Source organism: Schizosaccharomyces japonicus (genome assembly GCF_000149845.2).
Source record: "Schizosaccharomyces japonicus yFS275 unplaced genomic scaffold supercont5.2, whole genome shotgun sequence".
Taxonomy (NCBI): Eukaryota; Fungi; Ascomycota; class Schizosaccharomycetes; order Schizosaccharomycetales; family Schizosaccharomycetaceae; genus Schizosaccharomyces; species Schizosaccharomyces japonicus.
Window position 1 is genome coordinate 2,256,933 of NW_011627861.1, and position 24,055 is coordinate 2,280,987.

The 24,055-nt window shown below is 46.0% G+C and overlaps 16 protein-coding genes across 16 annotated transcripts; 10 read left to right on the top strand and 6 right to left on the bottom strand.

Moving 5' to 3' along the window:
* Positions 1-122: 122 nt before the first annotated feature.
* SJAG_04901 (calmodulin Cam1) lies at positions 123-1,091 on the bottom strand. The gene is made up of 2 exons (XM_002175936.2): positions 1,050-1,091; positions 123-948 (listed from the first exon to the last, which is right to left on the bottom strand). The coding sequence occupies exons 1-2, from the start codon at positions 1,050-1,052 to the stop codon at positions 499-501; spliced, it is 453 nt and encodes a 150-aa protein (XP_002175972.1). The 5' UTR covers positions 1,053-1,091; the 3' UTR covers positions 123-498.
* Positions 1,092-1,671: 580 nt separating this feature from the next.
* SJAG_04900 (translation initiation factor eIF3j) lies at positions 1,672-3,551 on the top strand. Its single transcript, XM_002175935.2, has 2 exons — positions 1,672-2,022; positions 2,075-3,551. Exons 1-2 carry the CDS (start codon positions 2,010-2,012, stop codon positions 2,875-2,877), a joined length of 816 nt encoding a protein of 271 aa, XP_002175971.1. The 5' UTR covers positions 1,672-2,009; the 3' UTR covers positions 2,878-3,551.
* SJAG_04899 (F1-ATPase chaperone Atp11) lies at positions 1,737-3,855 on the bottom strand. Its single transcript, XM_002175934.2, has one exon. The coding sequence runs from the start codon at positions 3,778-3,780 to the stop codon at positions 2,971-2,973; it is 810 nt and encodes a 269-aa protein (XP_002175970.1). The 5' UTR covers positions 3,781-3,855; the 3' UTR covers positions 1,737-2,970.
* A 183-nt stretch (positions 3,856-4,038) lies between these two features.
* Positions 4,039-5,333, top strand: SJAG_04898 (RNA-binding protein Cwf2; the record flags this gene model as incomplete). Its single annotated transcript, XM_002175933.1, has 3 exons — positions 4,039-4,250; positions 4,297-4,461; positions 4,520-5,333. The coding sequence occupies 3 exons, from the start codon at positions 4,039-4,041 to the stop codon at positions 5,331-5,333; spliced, it is 1,191 nt and encodes a 396-aa protein (XP_002175969.1).
* A 43-nt stretch (positions 5,334-5,376) lies between these two features.
* On the bottom strand, positions 5,377-6,133 carry SJAG_04897 (60S ribosomal protein L20). Its single transcript, XM_002175932.2, has one exon. It carries the CDS (start codon positions 6,060-6,062, stop codon positions 5,547-5,549), a length of 516 nt encoding a protein of 171 aa, XP_002175968.1. The 5' UTR covers positions 6,063-6,133; the 3' UTR covers positions 5,377-5,546.
* A 34-nt stretch (positions 6,134-6,167) lies between these two features.
* Positions 6,168-7,980, bottom strand: SJAG_04895 (fungal protein). The gene has a single exon (XM_002175930.2). It carries the CDS (start codon positions 7,957-7,959, stop codon positions 7,318-7,320), a length of 642 nt encoding a protein of 213 aa, XP_002175966.1. The 5' UTR covers positions 7,960-7,980; the 3' UTR covers positions 6,168-7,317.
* Positions 6,354-7,232, top strand: SJAG_04896 (urease accessory protein UreD; the record flags this gene model as incomplete). The annotated part of the gene is made up of 1 exon (XM_002175931.1): positions 6,354-7,232. One exon carries the CDS (start codon positions 6,354-6,356, stop codon positions 7,230-7,232), a length of 879 nt encoding a protein of 292 aa, XP_002175967.1.
* Positions 7,981-8,112: 132 nt separating the features above from the next.
* SJAG_04894 (RNA polymerase II complex subunit Rpb11) lies at positions 8,113-9,024 on the bottom strand. The gene is made up of 3 exons (XM_002175929.2): positions 8,742-9,024; positions 8,606-8,695; positions 8,113-8,546 (listed from the first exon to the last, which is right to left on the bottom strand). Exons 1-3 carry the CDS (start codon positions 8,789-8,791, stop codon positions 8,315-8,317), a joined length of 372 nt encoding a protein of 123 aa, XP_002175965.1. The 5' UTR covers positions 8,792-9,024; the 3' UTR covers positions 8,113-8,314.
* A 245-nt stretch (positions 9,025-9,269) lies between these two features.
* SJAG_04893 (ribosomal protein subunit L27) lies at positions 9,270-9,639 on the top strand (the record flags this gene model as incomplete). Its single annotated transcript, XM_002175928.1, has 2 exons — positions 9,270-9,446; positions 9,529-9,639. The coding sequence occupies 2 exons, from the start codon at positions 9,270-9,272 to the stop codon at positions 9,637-9,639; spliced, it is 288 nt and encodes a 95-aa protein (XP_002175964.1).
* A 218-nt stretch (positions 9,640-9,857) lies between these two features.
* On the top strand, positions 9,858-12,107 carry SJAG_04892 (sodium/calcium exchanger; the record flags this gene model as incomplete). Its single annotated transcript, XM_002175927.1, has 1 exon — positions 9,858-12,107. One exon carries the CDS (start codon positions 9,858-9,860, stop codon positions 12,105-12,107), a length of 2,250 nt encoding a protein of 749 aa, XP_002175963.1.
* A 457-nt stretch (positions 12,108-12,564) lies between these two features.
* SJAG_04891 (translation initiation factor eIF3m) lies at positions 12,565-14,334 on the top strand. The gene is made up of 3 exons (XM_002175926.2): positions 12,565-12,733; positions 12,790-12,946; positions 13,107-14,334. Exons 1-3 carry the CDS (start codon positions 12,587-12,589, stop codon positions 14,099-14,101), a joined length of 1,299 nt encoding a protein of 432 aa, XP_002175962.1. The 5' UTR covers positions 12,565-12,586; the 3' UTR covers positions 14,102-14,334.
* SJAG_04890 (tRNA (guanine-N2-)-methyltransferase regulatory subunit Trm112) lies at positions 14,301-15,192 on the top strand. Its single transcript, XM_002175925.2, has 3 exons — positions 14,301-14,435; positions 14,495-14,664; positions 14,732-15,192. Exons 1-3 carry the CDS (start codon positions 14,420-14,422, stop codon positions 14,924-14,926), a joined length of 381 nt encoding a protein of 126 aa, XP_002175961.1. The 5' UTR covers positions 14,301-14,419; the 3' UTR covers positions 14,927-15,192.
* Positions 15,133-16,504, top strand: SJAG_04889 (ribosomal protein subunit L11). Its single transcript, XM_002175924.2, has 2 exons — positions 15,133-15,240; positions 15,297-16,504. Exons 1-2 carry the CDS (start codon positions 15,219-15,221, stop codon positions 15,929-15,931), a joined length of 657 nt encoding a protein of 218 aa, XP_002175960.1. The 5' UTR covers positions 15,133-15,218; the 3' UTR covers positions 15,932-16,504.
* Positions 15,249-16,799, bottom strand: SJAG_04888 (20S proteasome component beta 4). The gene has a single exon (XM_002175923.2). The coding sequence runs from the start codon at positions 16,784-16,786 to the stop codon at positions 16,196-16,198; it is 591 nt and encodes a 196-aa protein (XP_002175959.1). The 5' UTR covers positions 16,787-16,799; the 3' UTR covers positions 15,249-16,195.
* A 542-nt stretch (positions 16,800-17,341) lies between these two features.
* Positions 17,342-18,299, top strand: SJAG_04887 (tropomyosin). The gene is made up of 2 exons (XM_002175922.2): positions 17,342-17,452; positions 17,531-18,299. The coding sequence occupies exons 1-2, from the start codon at positions 17,435-17,437 to the stop codon at positions 17,996-17,998; spliced, it is 486 nt and encodes a 161-aa protein (XP_002175958.2). The 5' UTR covers positions 17,342-17,434; the 3' UTR covers positions 17,999-18,299.
* Positions 18,300-18,721: 422 nt separating this feature from the next.
* SJAG_04886 (DUF1720 domain-containing protein) lies at positions 18,722-23,835 on the top strand. The gene has a single exon (XM_002175921.2). The coding sequence runs from the start codon at positions 18,845-18,847 to the stop codon at positions 23,789-23,791; it is 4,947 nt and encodes a 1,648-aa protein (XP_002175957.1). The 5' UTR covers positions 18,722-18,844; the 3' UTR covers positions 23,792-23,835.
* The last annotated feature ends 220 nt before the right edge of the window (positions 23,836-24,055 follow it).

Here is a 24,055-nt window from a genome sequence, read left to right on the forward strand (position 1 = left end):
TTTAGAAGAAAGCCGACATTACAGAATTCAACCCACCAATCTACTCTTTTAAGCAAATCACCTACAAAGTAACGTCTCTAGACTACTGCTGCAAGAGATACGCAAAACGATCCCCTCCGTCATTGATCGGTAGTTAATAATATTGTGATATGCATGTATGTGATTTGTAACATATAAAGTTAGATTACCTGCAGGCTACCTCACGAGTCAAGGGTCTGATCGGTGTACCAAAACTTTTCGACAACACGACATGGCCAAACCAAAAGCACGTCAAAGGAGCACAGGACCCGGGAAGCTAATAAGAACGAGGTAAAAGTATTCAACATCATGAAAGACGAGAAGAGAGAACTCGGCAAACAAGCCATTTCTAGACGAATCAACGAGGCGCCAATCACAGACAGATTACATGCTCGTCTGTAACGTGCATTGGTAATAACAAATGTAAGCACTCAAGCCCGTGTGAATGTATACATATATATATATTGGAGAATGAGGACACTACTTGGAAGAAATAACACGAGCAAACTCCTCATAGTTAATGACACCGTCACCGTCCGCATCGGCCTCGCGAACCATATCCGCGACTTCCTCGTGCGACAAACGTTCACCCAAGCTCGTAAGAACGTGTGTAAGTTCGTCGACGGTAATGTAACCATTACCGTCCTTGTCGAAAACCTTGAACGCCTCTCGGACCTCCTCCTCATCGTCTGTGTCCTTCATTTTACGAGCCATCATCGTAAGGAATTCGGGGAAGTCAATTGTTCCGTTTCCATCAGCATCAACCTCATTAATCATGTCTTGGAGCTCAGCAGCGGTGGGAGACTGTCCCAAAGAACGCATAACGACACCCAATTCATTAGATGTGATGTTTCCATCTTGATCTCTGTCGAAAAGCGAGAATGCTTCCTTAAATTCAGCAATTTGTTCGTTCGTCAAGGTTCTTTCAGTCTAAATATCCGCACAGAACGTCGTCCCCCTTTGGGAGCCGTCATTCACGCGTTTCTGTCAGTATCAAAGTATAGCCGGTATTTCGTATAGCAAACACATACCATTTTGTGGTCGTTTAGACGTCGTTCTCACGGTTATTTTTATAAAAGGGTATGGGGGAAGGCAAGCACGGCGCTGCACTTTTAGAACGGTTATAGACTATTTACCACTCACCCGGAGTCGAACCCGAGACTGCTTTATGTGCATGATGTAGGCATGATGTCATTAACTTTAAACGAGTTGACACATCTAAGCTTGTTTAAGCTGGGGTATGACTTTTACGGGGTTTGTGCCTACAGAGGGCAGGGTCATGCAGGGTGAGGGTATAGCAACAAGTGGTCCAAGAAAGGTTGTTGTATAGCGAGAATTAGAGACTAAAATCAAAGGAGAAGATGATTTTGCATGGGACGCATGGAGGCATGAGAGTATATCGCTGTTTCCGATCTAACTGTGGGCTGGTTCCCAAAGTTCGCACATTGAGAAGAACGCGAATCGACCTAACGAATTGGTATGCATGATGATTAGTGGTAAAAGTGTGCCACAAGATTTTAGTAGAATACTCTCCAATTGTTGTACAATATTATTCCGGTATTGACCGGATCTTTCCTTCTTTCATTCGTCATAATTAATTCTCCCTGAAGGAACCCGTGTATTATCTCATTGTTTCGTATCTTACAGATACAATTACATATACTTTATTTCAACTGTCTAATGCTTAACAAAAGCAGCAAACTTCGTTAACGAGAGAGGCCCCTGTGAGTTTAAATTATCATCACAATAATAATAGTCGCTATTCATGACCATCTACAATTTGACTCGCAGCTAATAAAAAAGCCTCTATACCAAAGTTCTATATTACAGAAACAATCATCTTTCCATTGGGCATGAATTGTGTCTCCATCTAGTGGTTCACGCTGGCGTGAAAAAAAATTCACCATCAACGCCTTCGACTCCTCTTTCTCCAACCCGCCCATCTCGTTCTCACTTCACCAGTACTAAGGAACAGTAGAAAAGAAGAAACAATGGATAGTTGGGGTGAGTACATTTATGGGATTTGTTGAAGCGTTGGCTGACATAATATCTGTAGAGGATTTTTTGGTTGATGATAAGGCTGCAGAGGATTTCAGCTTTACCGGAGCTGCTGCTAAATCCAAGCCTGCAAAGGCCACCAAACGATTTGATGACGAAGAGGAGGAGCAGGAAAACCTGAGCTGGGAGGATCAAGTCAAGTCCTCTACTTCCTCGGAGACTCATGCTTCTGAAAAGAAGCAGTTGAGTCGTGCTGAACGGATGCAGCAACGCATCCATGAACGAAAGCTTGAGAAGGCCATTTCTGAGGCTGAGAAGTTGGCAGCTGCTGAACAACAAACCGTCTCAAAGAAGGAAGCCCAAGCTGCAGAAATCGAGTCGGACTTGGCTAATGCCATGGACCTTTTCGACATTGTCGACCAAAACACCGCCAGTGGTCATAGAGCTCGTGCTGCTGAGGCTCGTGAACTCAAAACAGCCGCCGACTTTGCCAAGTTCCAAGCGGAAATTTTGAAGAAGCTTCTCAACACACATACTTCCAAGGAATACTTGAAGTTTTGCCAGGACCTTATTCCTTTGTTGTTAGAGACTCTCCCTGCGTCTGAAATTAAGAACATCAACAAATCGATCAACAAGCTTGCTCTCGGAAAGGAGCAAGAAGAAAAGGCACGCAACAAGCCTCGTGGTGCCCGTGCTCCTGCACGCGTTTCTGTTCCCGCTTCTTCTGCAGCTAAGAAGCCCGCTGGTAAGCCTTCGCTCAACCTTAATGCGAAGAAGACCGCCGCAGACAAATCGGTTTACGAGGATTATGTGGCCGACGAGTATGACGACTTCGCCGATGACTTTGACGATTTTATGTAATCGGACCTATTGGCTCGTGCGGTGCGTTTATTCGACCATTAACTTATAATTCGTGGGTATTTGTCCGTGTACTCAGTGTACGCCGCGAGATTTTTATTCCAGCATATCCATGTCTTCAGCCACTTGTTTAAGATCGTACTGGCATCCATCGTTAAATGAACGAAGCATCTCTAACCTACGTCTTCCCGTTATCGATGTGTCTGTGCTGGTGAAGAATTTTTGCACTCCGTGAAGTAGTATTTGAACGTCAAGAGCGCTGATGGACTTGTTGGGATCAAACTCGCTGAGCGTGAGCACTATCTTTTTTGTTTCTGATAACTCTGGAAAATGCAGAACAGTGGTGTGTGGAACTGCATATTCACGGCGAAGCTTGTACTCAAGCAACGTCGTCAGCACAAGATGTGCTGTGTTCTCCTGTGGAAACAACCATTGTAATATATGCGTTTCTAACCCTTGTTGGCCTCGAGGAATTGGCAGCACGAATACTGGGTATCGTTTTGCCGTTTCCAGCATTCGTTTATACATCGAAGCTGGCAACACCGCCCCCACAGTACACGGCCTTCGTAAACAAAATTCTTTCCACAATTCCGTTGCTTGTTCTGTTGTTAATGTTTCAACTTTATCAAGATCAACAAAATCATGTAGTTTTTTCAAGTTAGTTGTTGAATCCAGTCGTTTTGTTGAACTTTGTGTGACGTGAGTCGTGTTCTTTTTATCAATGGCATGTAACTTTTCTGCGTCCCTCAATAGTTTTTCCACTGACACGTCGGACTCGGCTGCTTTTCTTTTTAGCTTACTAGCGTAACGATTGAGCACAGACACGTCAACAAATAAGCGAGAAGATGAATGCAGAAACCGTCGTGGAAATGCCCTAATAGCAGGGGTGGACCATACGTATTTCATTACTCGCTTGCAAACCACGACCAGCGGTTCGGTGCTCTATTTCCCTCTCTCTCTCCACTAACGAGACAAAGAGGCCTTCTGCGCATTTCGTGAAGCCTCCCTTTTTGGTGGTGAGTTTTGTTCGCATCAATTAATAAGACACACCAAGACTTGAACAACCACCTTTTTGCATCAAGATACCTAAACGAAAGCCAGACTGTTTCGTGCTCAAATAGTACCTACGACACAACTCTACCATCCCCCTCACACGCGATCCAGATGAGCAGCTCGTCTCCAGCTTTAGAAACGAGTTCAATTGCTCAGAATGAAACAGATCCCGAAAAAAAAACAATGACAGAAACGTCAGATGCATCAAAAAGTCTAGTTTCAACTAAAAAAACAAAAAAAAAGACGCGTCCAGCTCGGAAACAGGTTGAAACACGAATGGAATTTGAGCAGGAGGCTCCTGAACCTGGTCAGGTTTATAATATGTATGTAAATACACGTCAGTCTGCATAATGCTAACATTACTGAAAGATGGTACGGAAAATGGAGCGGAGGTTCGCGTCGTGATCCCCTGAAAAGTCAAATAAAATCAGAAACTCGTTGTGTTATCGAACGCGATTCTGGATACACGAAGGCAGATAAAGTTCTCGGGTCTTATTTTTGTCTTTTTTTTGCTCGTGGCATGTGTTCTGAAGGGTATGTCTTATGAAAATACTCACTACAAGTTTTTTATGTACTAATTGCTCCACAATAGTTCTCATTGCATTTACTTGCACAGGCTGCCAACAGAGAACGATATCTTTAACGCTAACGTTGATTGTTTTGGCCGCGAAAAACACGCCGATTACAGGGACGACATGGGCGGTGTCGGCTCCTTTTTACGGCATAACCATACGTTATACGTTGGCCAAATTAAACCAACCGATGACATTGAAGAGGTTGTTGCTCGTCATTTTTCCGAATGGGGCGACATTGAACGTATTCGCGTTCTCAATTCAAGGGGCATTGCCTTCGTTACATACGTGAATGAAGCTAATGCCCAATTCGCGAAAGAGGCAATGGCACATCAAGCGCTCGATAACGATGAATGTCTTAACGTTCGCTGGTCGACGTTTGACCCCAATCCGGCTGCCCAAGCGCGTAACCAACGACGACTTGAAGAACGTGCAGCACAGGCAATTAAAAGGTTACTCCCAAAACAGTTTCTTGATGACCTCCGTGACATGCGCGATGGAACTTCGGAGTCGCGGAAACGGAGGCAGCGTGAACAAGCGTTGGGCTTGGAGGGTTATACTCCAAGTGATGAACTATGGTACGCCGATGGCACCAATTCTATTCAACATCAACTTGAACAACAGAAGGCAATCACAACTAGTGAATCGCTTCCGCAAAACAGTGCCGGAGCACAAGCACCTGAAAGCACAACAAATAAGTTTGTTTCAGACGACGTGCTTGCTGCCCTTCAACAAGCTGCTTCCACACATACACCGGATGCTGAATTAAAGCCAGTTAATTCGGCTGTTTCCGGTGCTCTTGTTAGTTACGGCAGCGACGACGAGGATGACTGAAAACCAACTCCAAAGACTCCCCTTGTGTTACACCCAACCCCTCACCACATTAACCGCTGACATCTCTGAACTTCGCCAAGATACTCACAACGTTCACCTTGACCATTTACGTAACACACCCAAAAACAACCCTTTCTAACCCTCCACCTGTTTCTGTTACCGATGGTTTTGTTCTTGTTTTGTACATCCTTGTCATTGCAATGAAGCAAGTTCCTAATAAAAGGTGTTGGGACGTTGAGCAGCGAAAAGCTTGCTACCGAAGTCGCGTCTATGAGGAAGAGGGAACTTCAAACCAGGCTCAAGAAGTTGCTTAACGTAGTTACGACGAACGTCAGCCTTCTTGTCGACAGTGACGACCTTAAGGATACGGATGCTGCGGAAGCGAGCACGGTGACGAGCGGCCATATCAGCGTACATGGACTCGACGGCACCAACACGGGTAGTGTCGCGGTACTCCTTGTACATGTTGTGGGTACCAGAGCGAGAGTCGTAACGAATCCAGATGCCAAAGACCTTGGGTTGCAAAGGACGAGCCTCCTTAATTTCATTGACGGCGACAATCTCACCGGTGGCCTTCTTGACCTTGTTGATCATCTTCAAGAAGTACCAGTAACGAGACTTGGCAACAGAAGCGTTAGGTGCGAACAAACGCATGCGGAACAACTTGGGCACGGGCTCGTGCTCAGTAGGAATCTTGCGACCAACGACTTGGTATTCCTTCAGTGCCATTTCTGAGTCTCTGGTTCTGGGCAGGTTGCCTAGTGTGGGTTTCGCTTCATGTTGGTGTTCTCTGTGTGACTGCTTTCTGCATCTCAGAAACACAAATAACAAAAAAAAAGTATACAACAAAAAGTGTCTTGGAATAACCGCAAAAATTTAACAAAAAGATGCATACATTGAAATTTATCCCGCGATGTTATTTGTCTATCTTGCTACTATTTCGCTGATAACCTACTTCAAAAATGTGGAGGAGTTCATTAGGAAGGGTGAGACGCCCCTGTACAGATTACTACACCAAAAATGACCAGGACGCTTGAGACTGAAAAGCCGCAAGCCAGCGTCGGACTGTTTGAACTTGAAAAAGCAGGAAATGTTGAGACTGTTCGGCGTATCAAGTTTACTTATCCGCTGAAATTAATTGTACCAAAGTCGACCTCGACGTTTACAACTCTTTATGTGCTCAATTATGGTGGTGGACTCGTCGCTGGCGACGAAGTTCAGCTTCGGATTTCTATCGGAGATCTTTGTGTACTGAGTATCCAAACACAGGGCAGCACGAAAGTGTTTAAGACAATTGCCGGTAAGGGACCTTCAACTCAAAATATAAAAATCCGCATTGGCTCACAAGCGACATGTCTCTCACTTCCCGACCCTGTGCAACCGTTTGCAGACAGTGTCTACACACAGACACAGGTTTGTGAATTAGCAGATGATACTTGCAGTTTAGCGTTACTCGACTGGATGGTGAACGGTCGCAGCTTGCTGAACGAACGATGGGATATGACTTCCTACGTCTCCAAAAACATTATTCAGAGAGATGGAAAGACTCTGGTCCGAGATGTGCTTAAACTTGTTAAACAAGACCCACTCTCGGCTTGTCCCATTGCGGATAGAATGGAACATTTTGAGTGTGTGGGCACGCTTTTTCTGGTGGGGCCACAGTTTAGACAACTAAGTGAGCAGTTGTTAGAACATCAGCGATGGAAGCTTGACCGCTTGAATAAAACCATGAAAGCAGAAGAACGGCCAGTAGTGCTGTGGACAGCTTGTTGCATTCGAGGAGTTACTATTGTGAAGTTTGGCTCACTCGATACCCAAAGTAGTCGAGACTTTCTACTTGACCTTTTCAAAAATTATGCTTCTCATATCAGTTTGGAGGCATTGCGGGCATTTAGGTAAAAGGGTCTCAAAAAGCCGATATTCTTATTTTTTCTTGGAGTTTCATTAAAATGTCACTCTTGCATTCTTCAGTGTCATAAATTCACTACGCTGGCGTAGGAGACATTGTCTTGTCGACAGCCTGAGCCAATTTTTGTCGCTTAGCATCATAAAGTGTAGCGACATTATCGCGAACGCGAATAAGCACCCAGGATCCGGCGGAAATGGGTTTGTAGTATTGAATACCGTACGATGGAATCGTCGAGCGAAAGTCTTCATGGTACACAGGATCGCTTGGCTCCTGAATCTCATCAAGCGGTTTTTTTGACAAGCTCCGTGTTGTTTCTAAACATTCGATCAATAATGTTGCAATTGCACCGCCGTGAGTCATCTTCTGGTAACCAGACATGGCCTTTCCCATTCGCGCAACACTTATCCACTCGTTCCTGGTGGGATCGTAGAACGTCTTGAACACGGGTTGCAAACCATCACGGAACGATAGAAAAGTTGAGACGTAGTGCGAGCGAAATAGAGGTTCATGTTCCTGAACAGAAATTTGTTCCTTCATCTCAGCGTATGCATTGTTCACCATGTCAACTGCCTTTTTTGAATGAACCATGTCTGCAATGTTCTTCCCACTTGAAGACAAGCTTCTTGAGGCATGGTATACCCGGCTCCGTCTGTAAACAGAAGATGCTAACCCTGCCAAAAACGGCATTACACCGTACATAGCCCAATGAATGGCCATCTGTGGATAATTAACTGCACCGGCACTCACTCCCTATGCCGAGCGGAATGCTTGGTTGGAAGGAGGTAAGGTATTAATGTATTCGTGGGGGATCTGCAACTGAGCACGTGCATCGGGTCTAGTTGTTTCCCGCAACACTAAAAAACGTTAAAAACTGAAACAGCCCAAAGATATACGAAACATTGCGAAATTACTATGTAGCGTCTGTCGGATCCTTCTTTAAACAATTGCGTATGTAATGTTTCTTTTCTTTTTCCCACATTGACTATATATTCGTACGTAAACAATAATCGCTATCGGCCGCAACTCGCTTCAGAATTGCTCAGCAGAGACTGTTGCACACACATGCAACATTCTATGAGAAGTCCATTTCGACGCCTTCGTCGGAAATCTTTTTCAGCTCCCATTCTCGAGTGAAGTTTACTTTCAGCTGTTCAAGAACGGTAATGAGACTTTTTGAGGCATCAATAATTGCCTGTTTTGGTGAACACTCCTCCGTCGTTTGAACCCGGAGGATGAAATTGTGATTTAAAGGATGGGGGACACGGTAACCCGCGAAGACAACTCGCTCATCGTACAGCAGTTGACTGGAAATATGAGTATTAACATTTCTATTCGCGAAAGTGTTCGACAGATGAGTCCTTACGTGCGGAGCATGTTTGCGAGCGTGTGATCTTCTTTTTCAATCGTAATATTAGCCGTGTTTGGGGATTTTGTGTCAAGCTCGTAAGTGACCCTGTTTTGTTAGTAAATAGATCTAACCTCTACGAGCAATAACGTACTTTGGCAGGCCCATAAGCTCAATGAGCTCGTATCTCTCGGGCTGATTCATGGCGTATTTGTGTAAACGTAGATGTTGTGTGCAATGTAACTACTACCGTATCCAGCAGCGGACAGGGAATATTAAAAATGCAGATGATTCACCCAATGAAGAGATATCACACAGTTACAGATTTTTCACTAGAAGCGCCTTCCAACAGCAAAATGGACGTCGTTCTATCCTATGCAATAACCAGCACTGTGGCCGATGTGGTTCATCGTCTCGTGGAGTTAGGTTCTAGCGCGTTATTTCGCGGTGAAGTTTCTTATCATTTTTACTGAACTGCATTAAAACCCGTTATCACCTTAAGGATGTATAAGAAAGTGTGTAGACGTGCAACGAAGTGGTATGCACTATTAGACGCTACCGAAAAAAACACTGCTCCACCATAAATTCGGATAGTGAACTGTTACAGCCACTCACTATCCCCCACCTGCTCCTTTATTATTTCCTTTCCGTTTCCTTTTCGCGATCCTCTCCCATTACTAGAATGCGCTTCTCACAGATTTTGAAAGGTGCTCGTCGCCTTCCAATGACTTCTAAAATGGGTCATAATTATTACAAGGGAACACGAACTGGAAAAATGGGAAATATTGATAAACACGGCAGGTTTACTCCGGATTACGCGCGTATTCGCACGTACGTGCCTCCACGGAATTTATGTTCAGTAAGTAACGCAAAGATTAATTAGTTTGCAGGCTTTAACTCATTCTTTTCATTGTTGCTTTTTTCCTAACCCACAAATTTAGTTACAACCCTTTGTGTCCAGACGCGTTGTCCCCCCTCGACCCAAGTACCCAGCTGGCGCGATTGGTTTAGATGGACGTGTTTTCCTTTCGCTTGTGGGCAACCACGATTAGACGACAATCATCGGATTGTAGATCCTATATAATTATGATCTGCAAAAGCATTCGCTTACGTCGTCAGTTCTCGCTTATGACTAAAGTTAACACGTGAGTTCTGAGCATATAATGCCTTGACGTTTCTGCTGTATTGGTTAACAAGAGAACGGCACGAAGCATCTGATTTTTTGAATTCTACTTGTGCGCGTGCCCTGCTGGTAACAAGGACGTTTAGGATGAATTCTTTGATTGTCCCTTGGAAGCATCAGAACATTCGCTCTGGGCGTAGTTACTCGCTGGTGAAACGACGAGTTGTTGCTTTTTTAATTTGGGCTCTCATTGCTGTCGTATACACCGTTTTAAAGCGACAATCGTCAAAAGGTTTTGCCAATTGGTATTCTCCCTCGAGTTCTAGCGCTCGTTTGCCCGTACTCACTCTCAATTGGAAAGAAAGCTCGTCCGATTTTCAAGCATCACATGTGGACTTTGGCGATGAGATTGCATGCAGTGCCATCCGAAATGTAGCTCGTTCGGATCAGTGTGCTTTTGCGAAGGCTTATTGCAGTGGTAAAGACAGTGGAGTGATTGATTACATCGAGTTCTACTACTGTTATATGACAAATAATCGACCACTGGCCATAGCGCTAGTTTTATGCTGGCTAGCATTTTTGTTCAGTAACTTGGGCATATCAGCAAGCGATTTCTTTTCCACCAACCTTGTTACAATATCATGGCTCTTGCAGTTGCCGGATTCAGTTGTCGGCGTCACATTTCTTGCTCTAGGCAACGGATCTCCGGACGTGCTGAGTACATTTGCAGCCGTCCGTGTTGATAGCGCTGGCCTAGCCATAGGTGAGCTGTTAGGTTCTGCTTTGTTTATCTGCGCTATTGTGTGCGGAACTATCTGCATTTTGCAACCCTTCTGTGTGCCCAAGCAGCACTTTCTGCGAGATGTATTGTTTTTCACTGGTGCTGTTCTACTCGTAATCACTTTTCTAATCCATAATGGCTGCCTAAGCTTGTGGCAGAGCCTTACCATGATAACATATTACACAGCGTATGTCCTGTTCGTCTTCTTTTTTGGCGGCGACACTGCTGTTGAAGAGTCACCGCTTCCCGTGGATAATCACTTGTGCTTGCCGCTACCTGCATACTCTCCACTAAGCAGTCCTTTGCCAGATAACATGTCCATTGTATCGTTGTTTTCGGAACAGTTTCTTGGAGACGATGTTGAGGCGTTTCCTTCGTCCTCTTCCGCTGCTCTTCTGACTCGAAGCAACCCTCATCTTATCGCCGTAAGCGACGTAGGAAGTGGTTCTCATGAACGGGTACCATTGTCTCCTAGTGCCCGTACTATACGGCCATCACTGTTAGGCGCTCTTGAAATGAAGTCGCATTTGAACGAAGGGCTTATTCAGAATTCGTTCGCTTCTCCTACCACATTTGGGGATGACTTGTCGCCAAGCCAACCAAATGAATCGAACAGCGCCGTTCGTTCACCCTTCCTTAGTCCTTACAGCGTTTCTCATGACGACTTTGCCTCGTTGCCCCTCCCTCCAACCGCGGATTATTTGTCTGTCACTTCAACTCAACAATGGTCGACCTCTCGCTTCCCTTCGCCAGAACCCTTTCAGCCTTCTTTGTTGAAACTGCTTTTTCCCACCCTGTGCAATTTCTCAAAAAAAACCGTGTTTCAGCGTGTGCTTGATATCCTTGCCGCACCTTCTGTTCTCCTGTTTACCCTGACTCTTCCTGTATACCAGTCTCCTCGTCACCCCATAGAACCAATTGGGCCGCTAGAGGAAGCCACATATCCTGCTGGTCAGGCGTGGAATCGTTCACTACGTGCCCTGCAGTGTTTTCTATCACCCCTCGTTTTTGTTTTCATTACCTTTTCGGGAGCGACTCTATTCGTTGCGATCCCGGTGTCGCTTATTCTTTCTACAGTTACTGTTTATTTATTATACAAGCACACAAGTCCGACGGAGCCGCCACGCTTCCTGCCATGGGTTAGTCTTTTGGGATTCTTCATGGGTATCCTATGGATTTCTTCAATAGCCAACGAAGTCGTTGGTATTCTGCAGGCACTTGGAATTATATTTTCTTTGAACGAATCAATTCTTGGTCTTACAATTTTTGCCGCAGGAAATAGTCTGAGTGATCTTGTTGCTGATATTATGATTACGCGAGCAGGTTACCCGGGTATGGCTATGGGAGGTGTGTTTGGTGGACCCATGCTTAATATACTACTGGGTATTGGAATATCCAGTTTTTACAGTAGTTTAAGTCATCAAGACAAATCCTGCACGGTAGAGTTTCCGGCAGCACTGAGCATCACGGCTGTCTTCCTTCTCCTATGTTTGCTGACAACTCTTATTTACGTTCCAAGGCATGGGTACCAGATGGACCGGAAGCTTGGCGTGGGACTAATCTTGTTGTACTGTACTGGCACCGGACTTTGCATACTTCAACTGTTGTTGAAGTAGTGTCACTTCAATATAAAACTCTGCATTTAGCATTAAACTACCTTTTAAACGATCACTCTTTACGATTACAACTCAGGATACGTATAGGTGGCTTTTGTATTTCTAACACTGTTACCTTATTATTATTATTATATATATATATATATTATCAACATCAACGTTTTATTGGTGATTGTTTCTCTACAAGTAAAAACAAAAGCCTAAATTATGAACGGCCGTATCTGGGGAGACTATGTGAAACAGAAAGTAAGAGCGGTTTCAATTTAGGTAACACTACACCTTGAGACACAGCGAAGGCGAAATTGCCCTTGTTCACGAATTTACACTTCACGACATATTCTTAGCGCCTTAATCCCCTTCCACCAAACGGCTCCCCCATTACTGCATTTTACTTCGTTCAGTTTGCCCTAGAAACTCGCGTAATATTCCGTTACGAGGAACATGCTTCGGTTATTCACCAGAGTAAGCGAGGGGTCCGTATGGTTGCAGGTCTGCGTGAAGTTCACCCTCCACCTACCACCGAGTTTTCACGAGCCCAGTTCCCGTTGAAATTTCGAGTTCTCGACAGAAAGATGGAACAAACTTCGGGAAATATTCTTTTTGTAGAGTCCTCTATTGAGGAACAGGTAGGTTCAGTTTTTTACGAGCTTTTTTGATCGATTTTGCTAACCTATTATCGTAGGTCGAGGAATTGGCCGTTTACTTGGACAATATTGGTGAAAATGAGCAGAAGGTTCTGTCAACGAAATGTGCGGAATTCCTTACCGCCGAAAACGTTCAAAATGCAATCAATTTGCTGTTGGACAACCTCGCTTTGCTCAGCAAGGCTCCTGAGAAGGGTATGTTAGTTTTACGTTGAGAGTCATTACTCGAGGATGTAATTGCTGGAAGGAACATTTCGAAATTGGTTATGATTCAGCTGCATCTGGATTGTTTTCTTTACTTTGCGTAACTTTTTTGACTTTATGCTTTTGTTTACTAACATGCTATTTTGAATAGAGTTCGAACCCGTGTTTAATGTCATGTTGAGCTTGTTGAGCGAATCTACTGAATACGAAAGCAGTGTTAACAAAATTTGTGCGATTGTGAAGGGTTTCTCCGAGGCTAACTCTGTTAATCCCACCCTGCTTTTGGCCGTTCTTTCTACCCTCTTCAATTCCATTCCCAAGCAATACATTTCCACTCGCTTGATCATTTTGACCACCATTGTTTCCGTGGCCTCGAAGGCTTCCCTGTACAACTTGCTTACTCCTCACTTGCCCTACCTTTCTTCTTGGCTCCAGGAAGCTGGCGTGTCCATGGCTGAACAACGCGCTTTTAACGTTCTCGTCTCCAACTCTATTCGTCCCTTCAGCGAGGAGCAGTCCTTCCAATTTTTGTTGGAGGCTGTTAAGTTGAGCGAGGATACTGTTGATGAGGCTGCCCGCGATTTGGTCAGCCGTGCCATCAACTCTCCCAAGATTCTCTTCTATGATGACATTGTAAGTCTCCCTGCTGTCCAACGTTTGGATCAATCCATCGTTCAGTTGCTCGGTATTCTTTGCGGCGGTGTCCTGGAAGATTACCTGTCCTGGAAGGCTCAAAACGCTGGCTGCTTTGAGCAATACAAGTTGGACGAAGAGGCTCTTCTTCGTAAGATGAAGCTGCTTACTGCTGCTTCTTTGGCTACCGCAGCCTCCAACAACAAACTTTCCTACGCTGAGATCGCCAAGGGTCTGCAGATTGACGAGAGTAGCGTTGAACTGTGGATCATTGATGTGATCCGTGCTGGCCTCGTTGAGGGACGTATGTCACAACTCACAAAGTCCTTCCTTGTGCACAGAAGCAGTTACCGTGTTTTCCAAAAGCAAGAGTGGGTAAAGCTTCACGAGAAGCTTGCTGTTTGGAAGTCAAGTCTGCAAGGCATGTTAAAAATTATGGAGCAACCTTTATCTAGCTTCTCTATGCCCTCGAGAAAGTCTGGAAAGGACGCTTCTATTTCTGTTTCTGATTAGATAGCCTGATGGTAGGAACTAAAATAGGGTTATGAACTCTTGAAATTACTGCACCGGTGCTTTAGTAATTAGCAATTCTTAGGGACATCGCATCAGGGTTGAACTGGCACGGTGATATGCGGTGCAGTTCGCTAACCATCATTAAAGCTCGCAGTTTTTCTGTCGAGTCCCTTATAATATTATTTGATACTGCTCCGTACTACGTTAAATAGATATAAAGATGGCTTACGAACGATAGTGCATTTCCGCCAAAGTATTCTCGCGTTTTCTTCCACCGGCACAAAAGTTGAGGGGCAATCATATTCATATAACTGTAAAATGAAACTGCTAACAGGTACGTGTGCTCTACTTGGGCGGCTGGAAAGTTTCTGACTAGACAACTAACACGGGTAGCAAACTTTCTTACTTGTGCAAGCAAAAAGTGCAGCTCTTCTCCCGATGCCTTTCCTTTGAACATCTCCGATGCGAAAATTGCTATTCAGGAATGTGAAATGAACCCTGAGTTCATAAAAAACGTGATGCTGCGAGTCGAATGGCCAGCATTAGTTAAAACAACGCAGCAGGTAAGTCTTCACGCACATGGAAAATAATACGGAACCAATATCATTGCTGACATGCTTCTGCATCTAGTTGGGAAACAACACATTGCCGATGGAAAAACCAGAGCTGACAGATGAATCGGATGAGCTCCTCTTCAAGTCTCTTCATAATGTTTTGTTGGAAACTGAAATCACCGAGGGGAAAATGACATGCGGCAGTTGCGGCCATGTTTATCCTATTGTTGAGGGCATTCCTAACATGTTGCTCTCCGAAACTGAAGTGTAAACTATAATCTCTTAGCTAAAATATATATGGGTTTTTTGGATACTGTTTCATGCATGATCTAGTTAGTTGACTGCGACTCTGGTTACTAAATCCCAGTTTTGGCCTGCTGAACATGCAGCACTTGAAGGCTGGTCTGCTATCTAAACTTATCTTATCTTTCGAGTCTATTGACACAAGAAAAACTCCCCGACTCCACGTGAACTCGCTTATTTTTGGGCACAACCTTATTATTCTTTAAACAGAAGCACAGCAAAGAGGTAGTCGACCAAAACGCGTGCATCCCAGCTCCAACATGAGGCCTACTGCGATGTTGCGTACGTGGTGTGGATAGGAAATCGTCGTTTTTTATATCATTAACAAAGCTCTCTAGAAAAAACATGGACTACCTTGTTAAAACCGGCTGCATCTAGAAAATCCATTTTACATCACCAGTACACAGCCGCCTTACAAGCTTCACCGAACTTCCTTGTGCTGCAGCACAACAACCTGTTGCCAAGCGAATGGTCAAATATCCGTCTCGGTTTACGGGCCATTGCACCTCAGCTGCAGTTGCGTGTGGTCAAGCATCTCGTTTTTCGTCACGCCTTGCGTATCCTCGAAAGCTATGGATGGAAACAGAACGGCCCAGCACTGACGGTTTCACCCAGCGAAGCTTCTAGTGTCGAAGCTCACAATCGAGTAAAGAAAGTCACGACTGACATTGATCCATTGCTCGTCGGTCCAATCTGTGTTTTGTACTTGGGACAGCACATAGAGCCGCCAACGCTGAAAGCCGTGTTGGGATTGCTCAAACCGTACTCGCGACTCCTTCTTTTGCTCGGAGGTCGATTAGAGCACGGTGCAGCAGACGTTGACGACATTACACGCGTTTCCAAGCTATCATCGCTTTCTGGGCTCCAAGGACAACTCGTGTCGTTGCTTTCACAACCCGGATTGCATCTAACGCAAAGGCTGCAGACAGCGTACGGCAGAATCGCCCACATATTAGAGCAAAGAAAAGCATAACGTTTGGGAGGATATCATAATCGTAAATGTGAAGAACGGAAAATTCAATTCTGATGTATAGCGATCGGACACGGCTCGGGCATTTGTAAAGAAAGTAAGAAAAAAACTCATACGTACAACAACGACGCAGTCAAAGAGAGCGATAAGACCACAACGCGTCCCGTGCAACCCGCCAATGCATAAACGTGAATCTGGAAGCTAAAGAAGTGCAGGGAATAGGAAGGAGGAAAAGAAGGACGAAACGGAGAAACACGTTACAATGATCTAAGCAGCAATGTCAACGGTACGGATTCCGTTTTCGTCGATCACCTTGCAAATGAAACCCTTGTAATCGATGGGCAAACGTTTTTTAAACTCGGCAAAACATAACTTCATAACGTGAATAGCATCCTCAAGCGAGAGGTCGGGTCGATAGTAGCGGTCAAAGGTGGACATGCAATAAAACATGGCATAACCATGACTGGCATACGGGACGGGAACACAAGATGCCAGGTAGTCCATCCAGTAGAGCTTGGGTTTTTTCTCTCCCTTGTCGTAACCAGCAAGCAGAATGTTTACTTGGTAGGGTTTTCTCGAGCGAAGCGACGTAGCGAGCTGTTTACGCGTAAACGATGCTGTGGCATCGGGTCCCAGAACGAGATCATTGCGCATGGTGTATAAGGCTACATTCGCTTTAATGTATTCAGCGAAATTAGTCGTGTCACCGGCCTCGCCAGAGTACAACATAAGATTGTGAGAGTTTAGAGCGATAGACTTGTCATCTTCATCTTTCAGCACAGTAATACCGCGAACGGCAGACTTGGAAGATGCAGTAAGAACGAAATCGCGTCCCCGAATAGCCAGAAGAGCTTCCATGAGAGAGGGAGTGGTAGAGGTTAAGAGGTCGGCGTTGTCGCGGTGGAACTGGAGTGGGTTTAGTGAGCAGAAGCGAAGTCTAATGAGATGTAACGAACTATAGCGTAGCACTAAGTACTGTAGTGTTTTATAACGAAGTATTGAGTGTTATTTTGTAGTTCGTAGGAGCTCATTATAGCACCTCGAATTTCCATAAGCTTCCTTATTTGTTATACAGAGACGTACTGGAGTGGAATGTAGTACATAACACTCTAGTGCAATTCCGTCCTCCTCGTCTGCACTCACCTGTTCCATAGCGTTGATTCCACGACGTTCCACGGCAGGCGAGAGCCGTCGCGTATTAACCGCGGAAACAACATAATGATGCGCGTACGAATGAAATGAGTGCCAGTACAAGGAAACAATTGAGGAAGTGCAGAATAATGATGTGTATTCTTACTTTCACATACACATTTTACGCCATTTGCTTGTATATGTTGATGAGTTGCGGGCCGCTTTTGTCTGCTTTTTCGTATGACGTAAGGCCGTCGCCCGCTGCAGAATCGTAACCTGCCTCACCCATCCCCGTAGTGGAGATGAAACATCCTTGCTTCGACGAACGTCTCTTCTCCCAACCTCCACCAGCTACGAGCACGACAAGAACATCAAATGGACAAGTTTAGAGAAGTATGTCTACTGAGGAAAGTGTCTGAGGACGCTGAGAGCAAACTCTCGTGCAAGCTTTACTAACCAGCATTCAATCAGAAACTCAACAGCATTCGCGCCGAGGCCGAGGAAGCTCTGGCCCGTGCTGAGGCAGCTGAAGAAAGCTTGAAAGAGAAAGAACATGAATTGGCCCGGAAGGACCAAGAGCTGGCTTCCTTGCACAAGAAGAACGAGGATTTGGAGGAGCAGGTGGATCAACTCGAGCAAGAACTCAAGGATGTCAAGGAACAAGCCGAGTCTGAATCGAACCAACAGTCTTTGATCGACAGTCTGAACCGCAAGATTGAGTCGCTGGAAGAGGAACTCGAAAACAGCGACAAGAGCCTGCGCGAGACAACGGAGAAGCTCCGTCAAATTGATATCAACACAGAGCACACCGAGCGCAAGATCCAGGCTTTGGAGCACGAGCGTGATGATTTGGAGGTGCGTCTGGAGGATACGACCGATAAGTACAACAAGGTTAAGGCCGAATTGGAAGAGGTCAACCAAGCCTTGGAGGATTTGTAGACGGATACGCTTCTATTTCGAACAACGAATGCCGTCGACGCGTCTTACTGTTCAGCGACTCTTGTCAGTTTAATTCTCGCTGTTGGCTATGTCGTTCTATTTTGGTCCTTTTGGCGTTAATACACATGAGCGGACTGTGTTTTGTGCTTCTCATTGCTCATCTGCACGATCTACCCTTATTTACACTCTATCTTTTTATATACACTCACGCACATGTTTACATTTCACATACACCCACCCATACAACTTGTTGTGCTAGAATAGGTTAGTGTTGGATCTGTTAATCCAATGTCTTGCTTAGTTTCTCGACGTAGTGTCGTGCGCATGTTCGTTCTCGTAGTTCCTTTGTAACGTTGGCGCGTACACAAAAGAAGATGGTTGGTCGTCTTTCTTCTGTAATTGCTTCTACGACTACTTATGGATGGCTACGGGCATGGTGGAGAAGGAGGGAGTATGACGATAAGTAAACCCCTTGGTCTTCGCTATGTCCAATGAACTTTGTCACCGACTAAAGCCTCGTCGCAGGATTAGCAGAATGCGTATCGCTTAAACCCACCCCGGCGGGCAATGCTCAGGAGCTGTTTCACACTCATTGGTGCTAGCCCTGCGGGACTGAACAGCTTATAAATAAAGTTGGTTTGTCGACGTCACTAAGCCGCAGCTGACCACTTTAACTGGCCCGCTTATCTCCGGCTCCTTAACACGAGTAAGACGGGGCTTCCGCCTGTCCGTTCTCTCCCTTTCCCATCCACCACAAAACCATAGCAACAGCTAATTTGTATAGAACAGCATCCGTTGAACGATAGACGCCTTTAGTATTCCTTACTTTGATTTCAAATTGAACAAATGAATGGCTCAATGTATGGATACGGCGGCAACGGGATGAACCAACAAAACATGATGGGTTCTTACGGGATGCCTTCAACAAACCCGGCGAGCTATACAGGAACGCCAGGAATGGGTTACCAAGACCCAATGACCGGCATGTACGGCCAGGTACCGCAGCAACAGCAGCAGCAACAGTATCAACAGATGCCTGCGACCGGTGCTCCAACTTACACCGATGCCAGTTACGGAATGATGGCGAATAATGACCCTTTCTCTTACAGCAATCCCGGCAGTGTAATGAGTTATGACCCTATGAATCCTTATGGTAACGTTGGGATGCCTGTTCAACCGTCGCAACAGCAAACGTACGGCGGGTATGACCCAATGCAAGCTGCTGGTGCATATGGAATGCCAGGAATGGTTCAGCAACAGCCGATGCAGCCCGATACGTCTTCGTACATGCAAACCCAACAGACGGGCTTCCAACAAATTCAACCACAACAAACACAAAATGCCGTTGCCAATCCTTTCATGTCTTATCAACAAACAGGCATGCAACAAAACATTCTACCTCAACGTACTGGGACACAGTACAGTCAAATGACTGGCGGAGCAGGTGTGTTGGGAGGATATAATCCGTTTCAGTCGGCAACTGGAGGTATCGTTTCACAACCAACGGGTATGGCTCCGCTAAAGGCGCAGAAAACCGGTCAAATTCATAGTAGCCATGCCATGGATACTCGTTTATCGTTTGTCTCAGCTGCTGATCAAATGAAGTTTGAGCAGCTGTTCAAGTCGGCTGTGAATACGGAAGAATCTATGTCTGGAGAAACTGCCCGGGCTATTCTTTCGCGCTCTCGCTTACCTAATGATGTACTTGCCAATATTTGGCGACTTTCTGACACAACACGTTCTGGTCGTCTCTTATTCCCACAGTTTGTTCTCGCGATGTACTTGTGTAATTTGGCTCTGACTCGTAAACCTTTGCCTGACCCTGTACCAGAACCGATTCTCAATGAAGTTAACTCCATGGTGGACGCCATTTCTTTCTCGCTTGGTGATGGCTCAAACCAATACTCTCTTCCTTTCACGGGTTCGGCTTCTATGCCAAATAATGGAGCACAACCCATGCTACCTCAGCGCACAGGAATGCAGCCTCAACCTGCGGGTATGCCACCAATGCTGCCCCAGCGTACAGGTATGCAGCCCATGATGCCTCAGCAAACGGGTATGCAGCCCATGATCGCTCAGCGTACAGGTATGCAACCTGTGATGCCCCAGCAGACGGGTGTTCAACCTATGGTGGCTCAACGTACAGGTATGCAACCCATGATGCCTCAACAAACGGGTGTTCAGCCTATGATGCCTCAACGTACAGGTATGCAACCTATGATGCCTCAACGCACGGGAATGCAGCCTATGATGCCCCAACAAACGGGTGTACAACCTATGGTGGCTCAACGTACGGGAATGCAGCCCATGATGCCCCAGCGCACGGGTATGCAACCTCAACCCGTAGGTATGCCACCAATGCTGCCCCAGCGTACGGGCATGCAGCCCATGATGCCCCAACAAACGGGCGTTCAACCTATGGTGGCTCAACGTACGGGAATGCAGCCCATGATGCCTCAACGCACGGGAATGCAACCCATGATGCCTCAGCGCACAGGAATGCAACCTCAACCTGCAGGCATGCCGCCAATGCTGCCCCAGCGTACGGGCATGCAGCCCATGATGCCTCAACAAACGGGTGTCCAACCTATGGTGGCTCAACGTACGGGAATGCAACCCATGATGCCTCAGCGCACAGGAATGCAACCTCAACCTGCAGGCATGCCGCCAATGCTGCCCCAGCGTACGGGCATGCAGCCCATGATGCCCCAACAAACGGGCGTTCAACCTATGGTGGCTCAACGTACGGGAATGCAGCCCATGATGCCTCAACGCACGGGAATGCAACCCATGATGCCTCAACGTACAGGTATGCAACCCATGATGCCTCAACAAACGGGAATGGCTCCACTCGTGGCCATGCCTACGGGTAAGCCTGGAGAATGGGGTTTCGTAAATGCACCATCTGCTGATCTTCCTGCTATCAATGCCCTTGGACAACAGTTGATGCCTAATGCACCTATGAATCAGCATCTTCAAAACTTTCAAACGAACTCAGACATTCCTTGGGCTATTTCGAAGCATGAGAAAAAGGTTTACGATCAAATTTTTGATGCTTGGGATAAGGATCACAAAGGAAGAGTCAGCGGCAATGCAGCATTGGAGATCTTTGGACAAAGTCGTTTGCAACGTGAAGAGCTTGAACGGATTTGGGCACTCGCCGACAATGGAGATAAAGGACATTTGGATCGTGATGAGTTCGCTGTTGCTCTTCATCTCATTTATCGTAAGCTCAATGGTTATGATATTCCTGCAACGCTCCCCCCTGAACTCATTCCGCCTTCCACGAGAAACTTCTCCGATTCACTTAATCGTGTTAAGCAATTTATTAAGGAAGACACTAGTCGAAAAGGTGCTTTTGACATTTCAAATCAGAGTCGTCTACGCCAGAATTCGTTTTACCAAAGCAATGATGAAGCACCCGCAAAAGATCCGACACTTTATCGATTCAATGAAGATGAGACTGTCGGTTATGTGTCAAGCGCTAGAAGAAAGTCTGGAGCGGAGGCTTCAAATAAGCCGGATACTGTTGACGCTGAAATTGAAGCTATGAAAGAAGCAGTTCGTCAAAAGAAGATTCTTTTGGAGGCTTTGGAAGTTAAGAAACTTGAGCAAGGTGCAGACGAAAAATCCGTCACACTTTTGCGTAGTTCCATTGCAGATCTCAAGAGCAAGTTGGATAAACTTGATAAATCCGGTGATCGTCATACGGCAGCGTCTTTACAGCAGAAGTATGAGGATCTTGTTAAGCGTATTGACGAGTTGCGTAAAAGTGTCCGCAACGCCAATGATAACTTGGTGGACGCCGCAGTTAATGTCGTTAAAGATGCATTCACTCGGGAAGCCTCTGAAAAAATTAGTGATGTTGACCCAAGAATTCTCGATGCTTCGAAGGCCTTGAAGAGACGCATTTTGGAACTTACCGGAGTTCCTATTCCCTCTTCCTTGGGTGAAGTGACATCGGCAAGTACTGTTAAGCGTTGTATGGATAGTCTTGACGATGCCGTAACTAAACAAGAGAGAAACCGTGAGGCAGTGTCTGGCCTGGAGTCAAACATTTCTTCCTTGCAAAATGAAATTCGTGAACTGCTCAACAAGCCAGTCATGAGTACTGCCCCTGTTACTCATGTTAAGGAAGAGGCACCCGTTTTCTCTGCCAGGAATACTCAAAGCGCTCAAGTTAACAGCACTACTCCTACTCCTACTCCTGCTCCTGCTCCTGCTCCTGTTAAAGAGGAGAAGCATGCTGAAACAGTTGAAGAGCGCTCAGCACGAATTAAAGCTGAGGCTCAGCGACGCATGAATGAACGTTTGGCCGCGCTCGGTATCAAGCCCAGACGCGGCTCTGCTGCTTCACAAACCTTGTCTCCTGCCAATAGCAGCACTAGTCTTTCGAGTTCTTTTTCTAGAATGTCAGTGAATGATAAAACGGAAGAACGTACGCAGTCGCTGCAAAAAGAGTCCTTCGCCTCCAAGCAACCAACTGCTAATCAGCCAGTAATGGCTAAACAGGCAGCACCTGCAGAACAGCCCGTACCACAGATGCAAGCAGTTGCTCCTAGAGCAGCTGAACCTATGCAACCTGCCAAGCTCACCGTTCCTTTAAGCTCGATTCAAAGAGAAAATAAACTGGAACAGAATGAGACGGCCCGTGCACCTGTGTACTCTCCTGCGATGAATGCACCCTCTATCGGTGGAATCGTTGGTAACGCCTCATCTGACGCTCATTTGTCTCGTTCGTTGCAGCCGTCTTTAGGTACTTCTGCTGCACCTAGGGATAATGTTAGCAATGTGCCAACAGCATCAACTCCTAGTTCGTCTGCTCCTTCGGGTTCTTTTTCAGCAAATGCTTCCAATTTTAGAAGGGAGGAGGCTCCCAATGGAGTCTCAATGACTCCTGTTCCGTCTCAATTCAGTCACCAAGTTACACCAGTGGTGCAATCCCAAAAAGCCTCTCCTCAGCAGCAGTCCGTTTCCCAACCGGTTGTATCACATCCTCCCCCATCTGCACCTCCTGCAGCACCGGTGCCTTTAAATTCGGTTCCTCGCAGTGTAATGCCACCTGCAAGCGGATCGAGTCAAAGCACAATTCCCCCCTCTTCGCATTCAACTCCCTCTTCAGAAGGCGCCCCTGCTGCCCCTCCTCCCCCTCCAGTACCTTCAATGGCACCGCCCTCATTGCCTAAGGTTGCTGCATCTAACGTTTCGCAGTCGAATTCTCAAACAATGTCCCAACCTGCGTCGGTCCCTTTGAGTGTGAATGGTCCACTGAAATCGAATCCATTCTCAAAGAACACTGGCCCAGGTGCTCCACTGGCTCCTCGTGCAATGCACACTTACCAGTACACTGATAATGATAACTGGAGTCAAAAATCCGATGAGGAAGAGGAGAGTGATGATGAGGTTACGAGCAGGAAAGATGCCGCTGCTCTGGCCTCAAGATTATTTGGAGGAATGGCGCCCATCAGACCCATGTCCGCATCTGTTACTGGCGGTACAATGAGTAAACCGCCTACACCTCAATCGCATCCTCCCCCTCCTCCTTCTATGGCTGCACCGCCAGTGCCTCCCGCTGCTCCTCCTGCTGCTCCTGTACCTCCTCCTGCACCTTCTGCTTCTGCCCGTAATGTGTCCCCCGCTGTGGACCCGAATACTCGCAGTGCTCTTCTGCAGCAAATTCATACTGGTGCCAGACTTCGGAAGACTGTCACTAACGATAAAAGCAAGCCGATCGGTGGTCGTGTAGTTGGAGACACAGCTGACAGTAATGCTTGGTATGGAAATTTATCATAAGCAATAAAGCATAACCGTACTTTAGGCACGCAACTCAAGAATAATTATGTGGATTGGGTGTTGTTGGTTAAGATAAACCGTTCCGTCTTAGTCTATCAGCAATTAGTCTGCACGATTACACGATTTTGGAATGAGTCGAGCGGCCTTGACCTCAAAGGTCTGGCTGTACGAACACAATAGCAACGTTTTACTATCTATTTTAATTTGTCAATATTACTTTCTTTAAATTATATCTCTGTTAGTTGCAGCACAAGGTTTGGGATC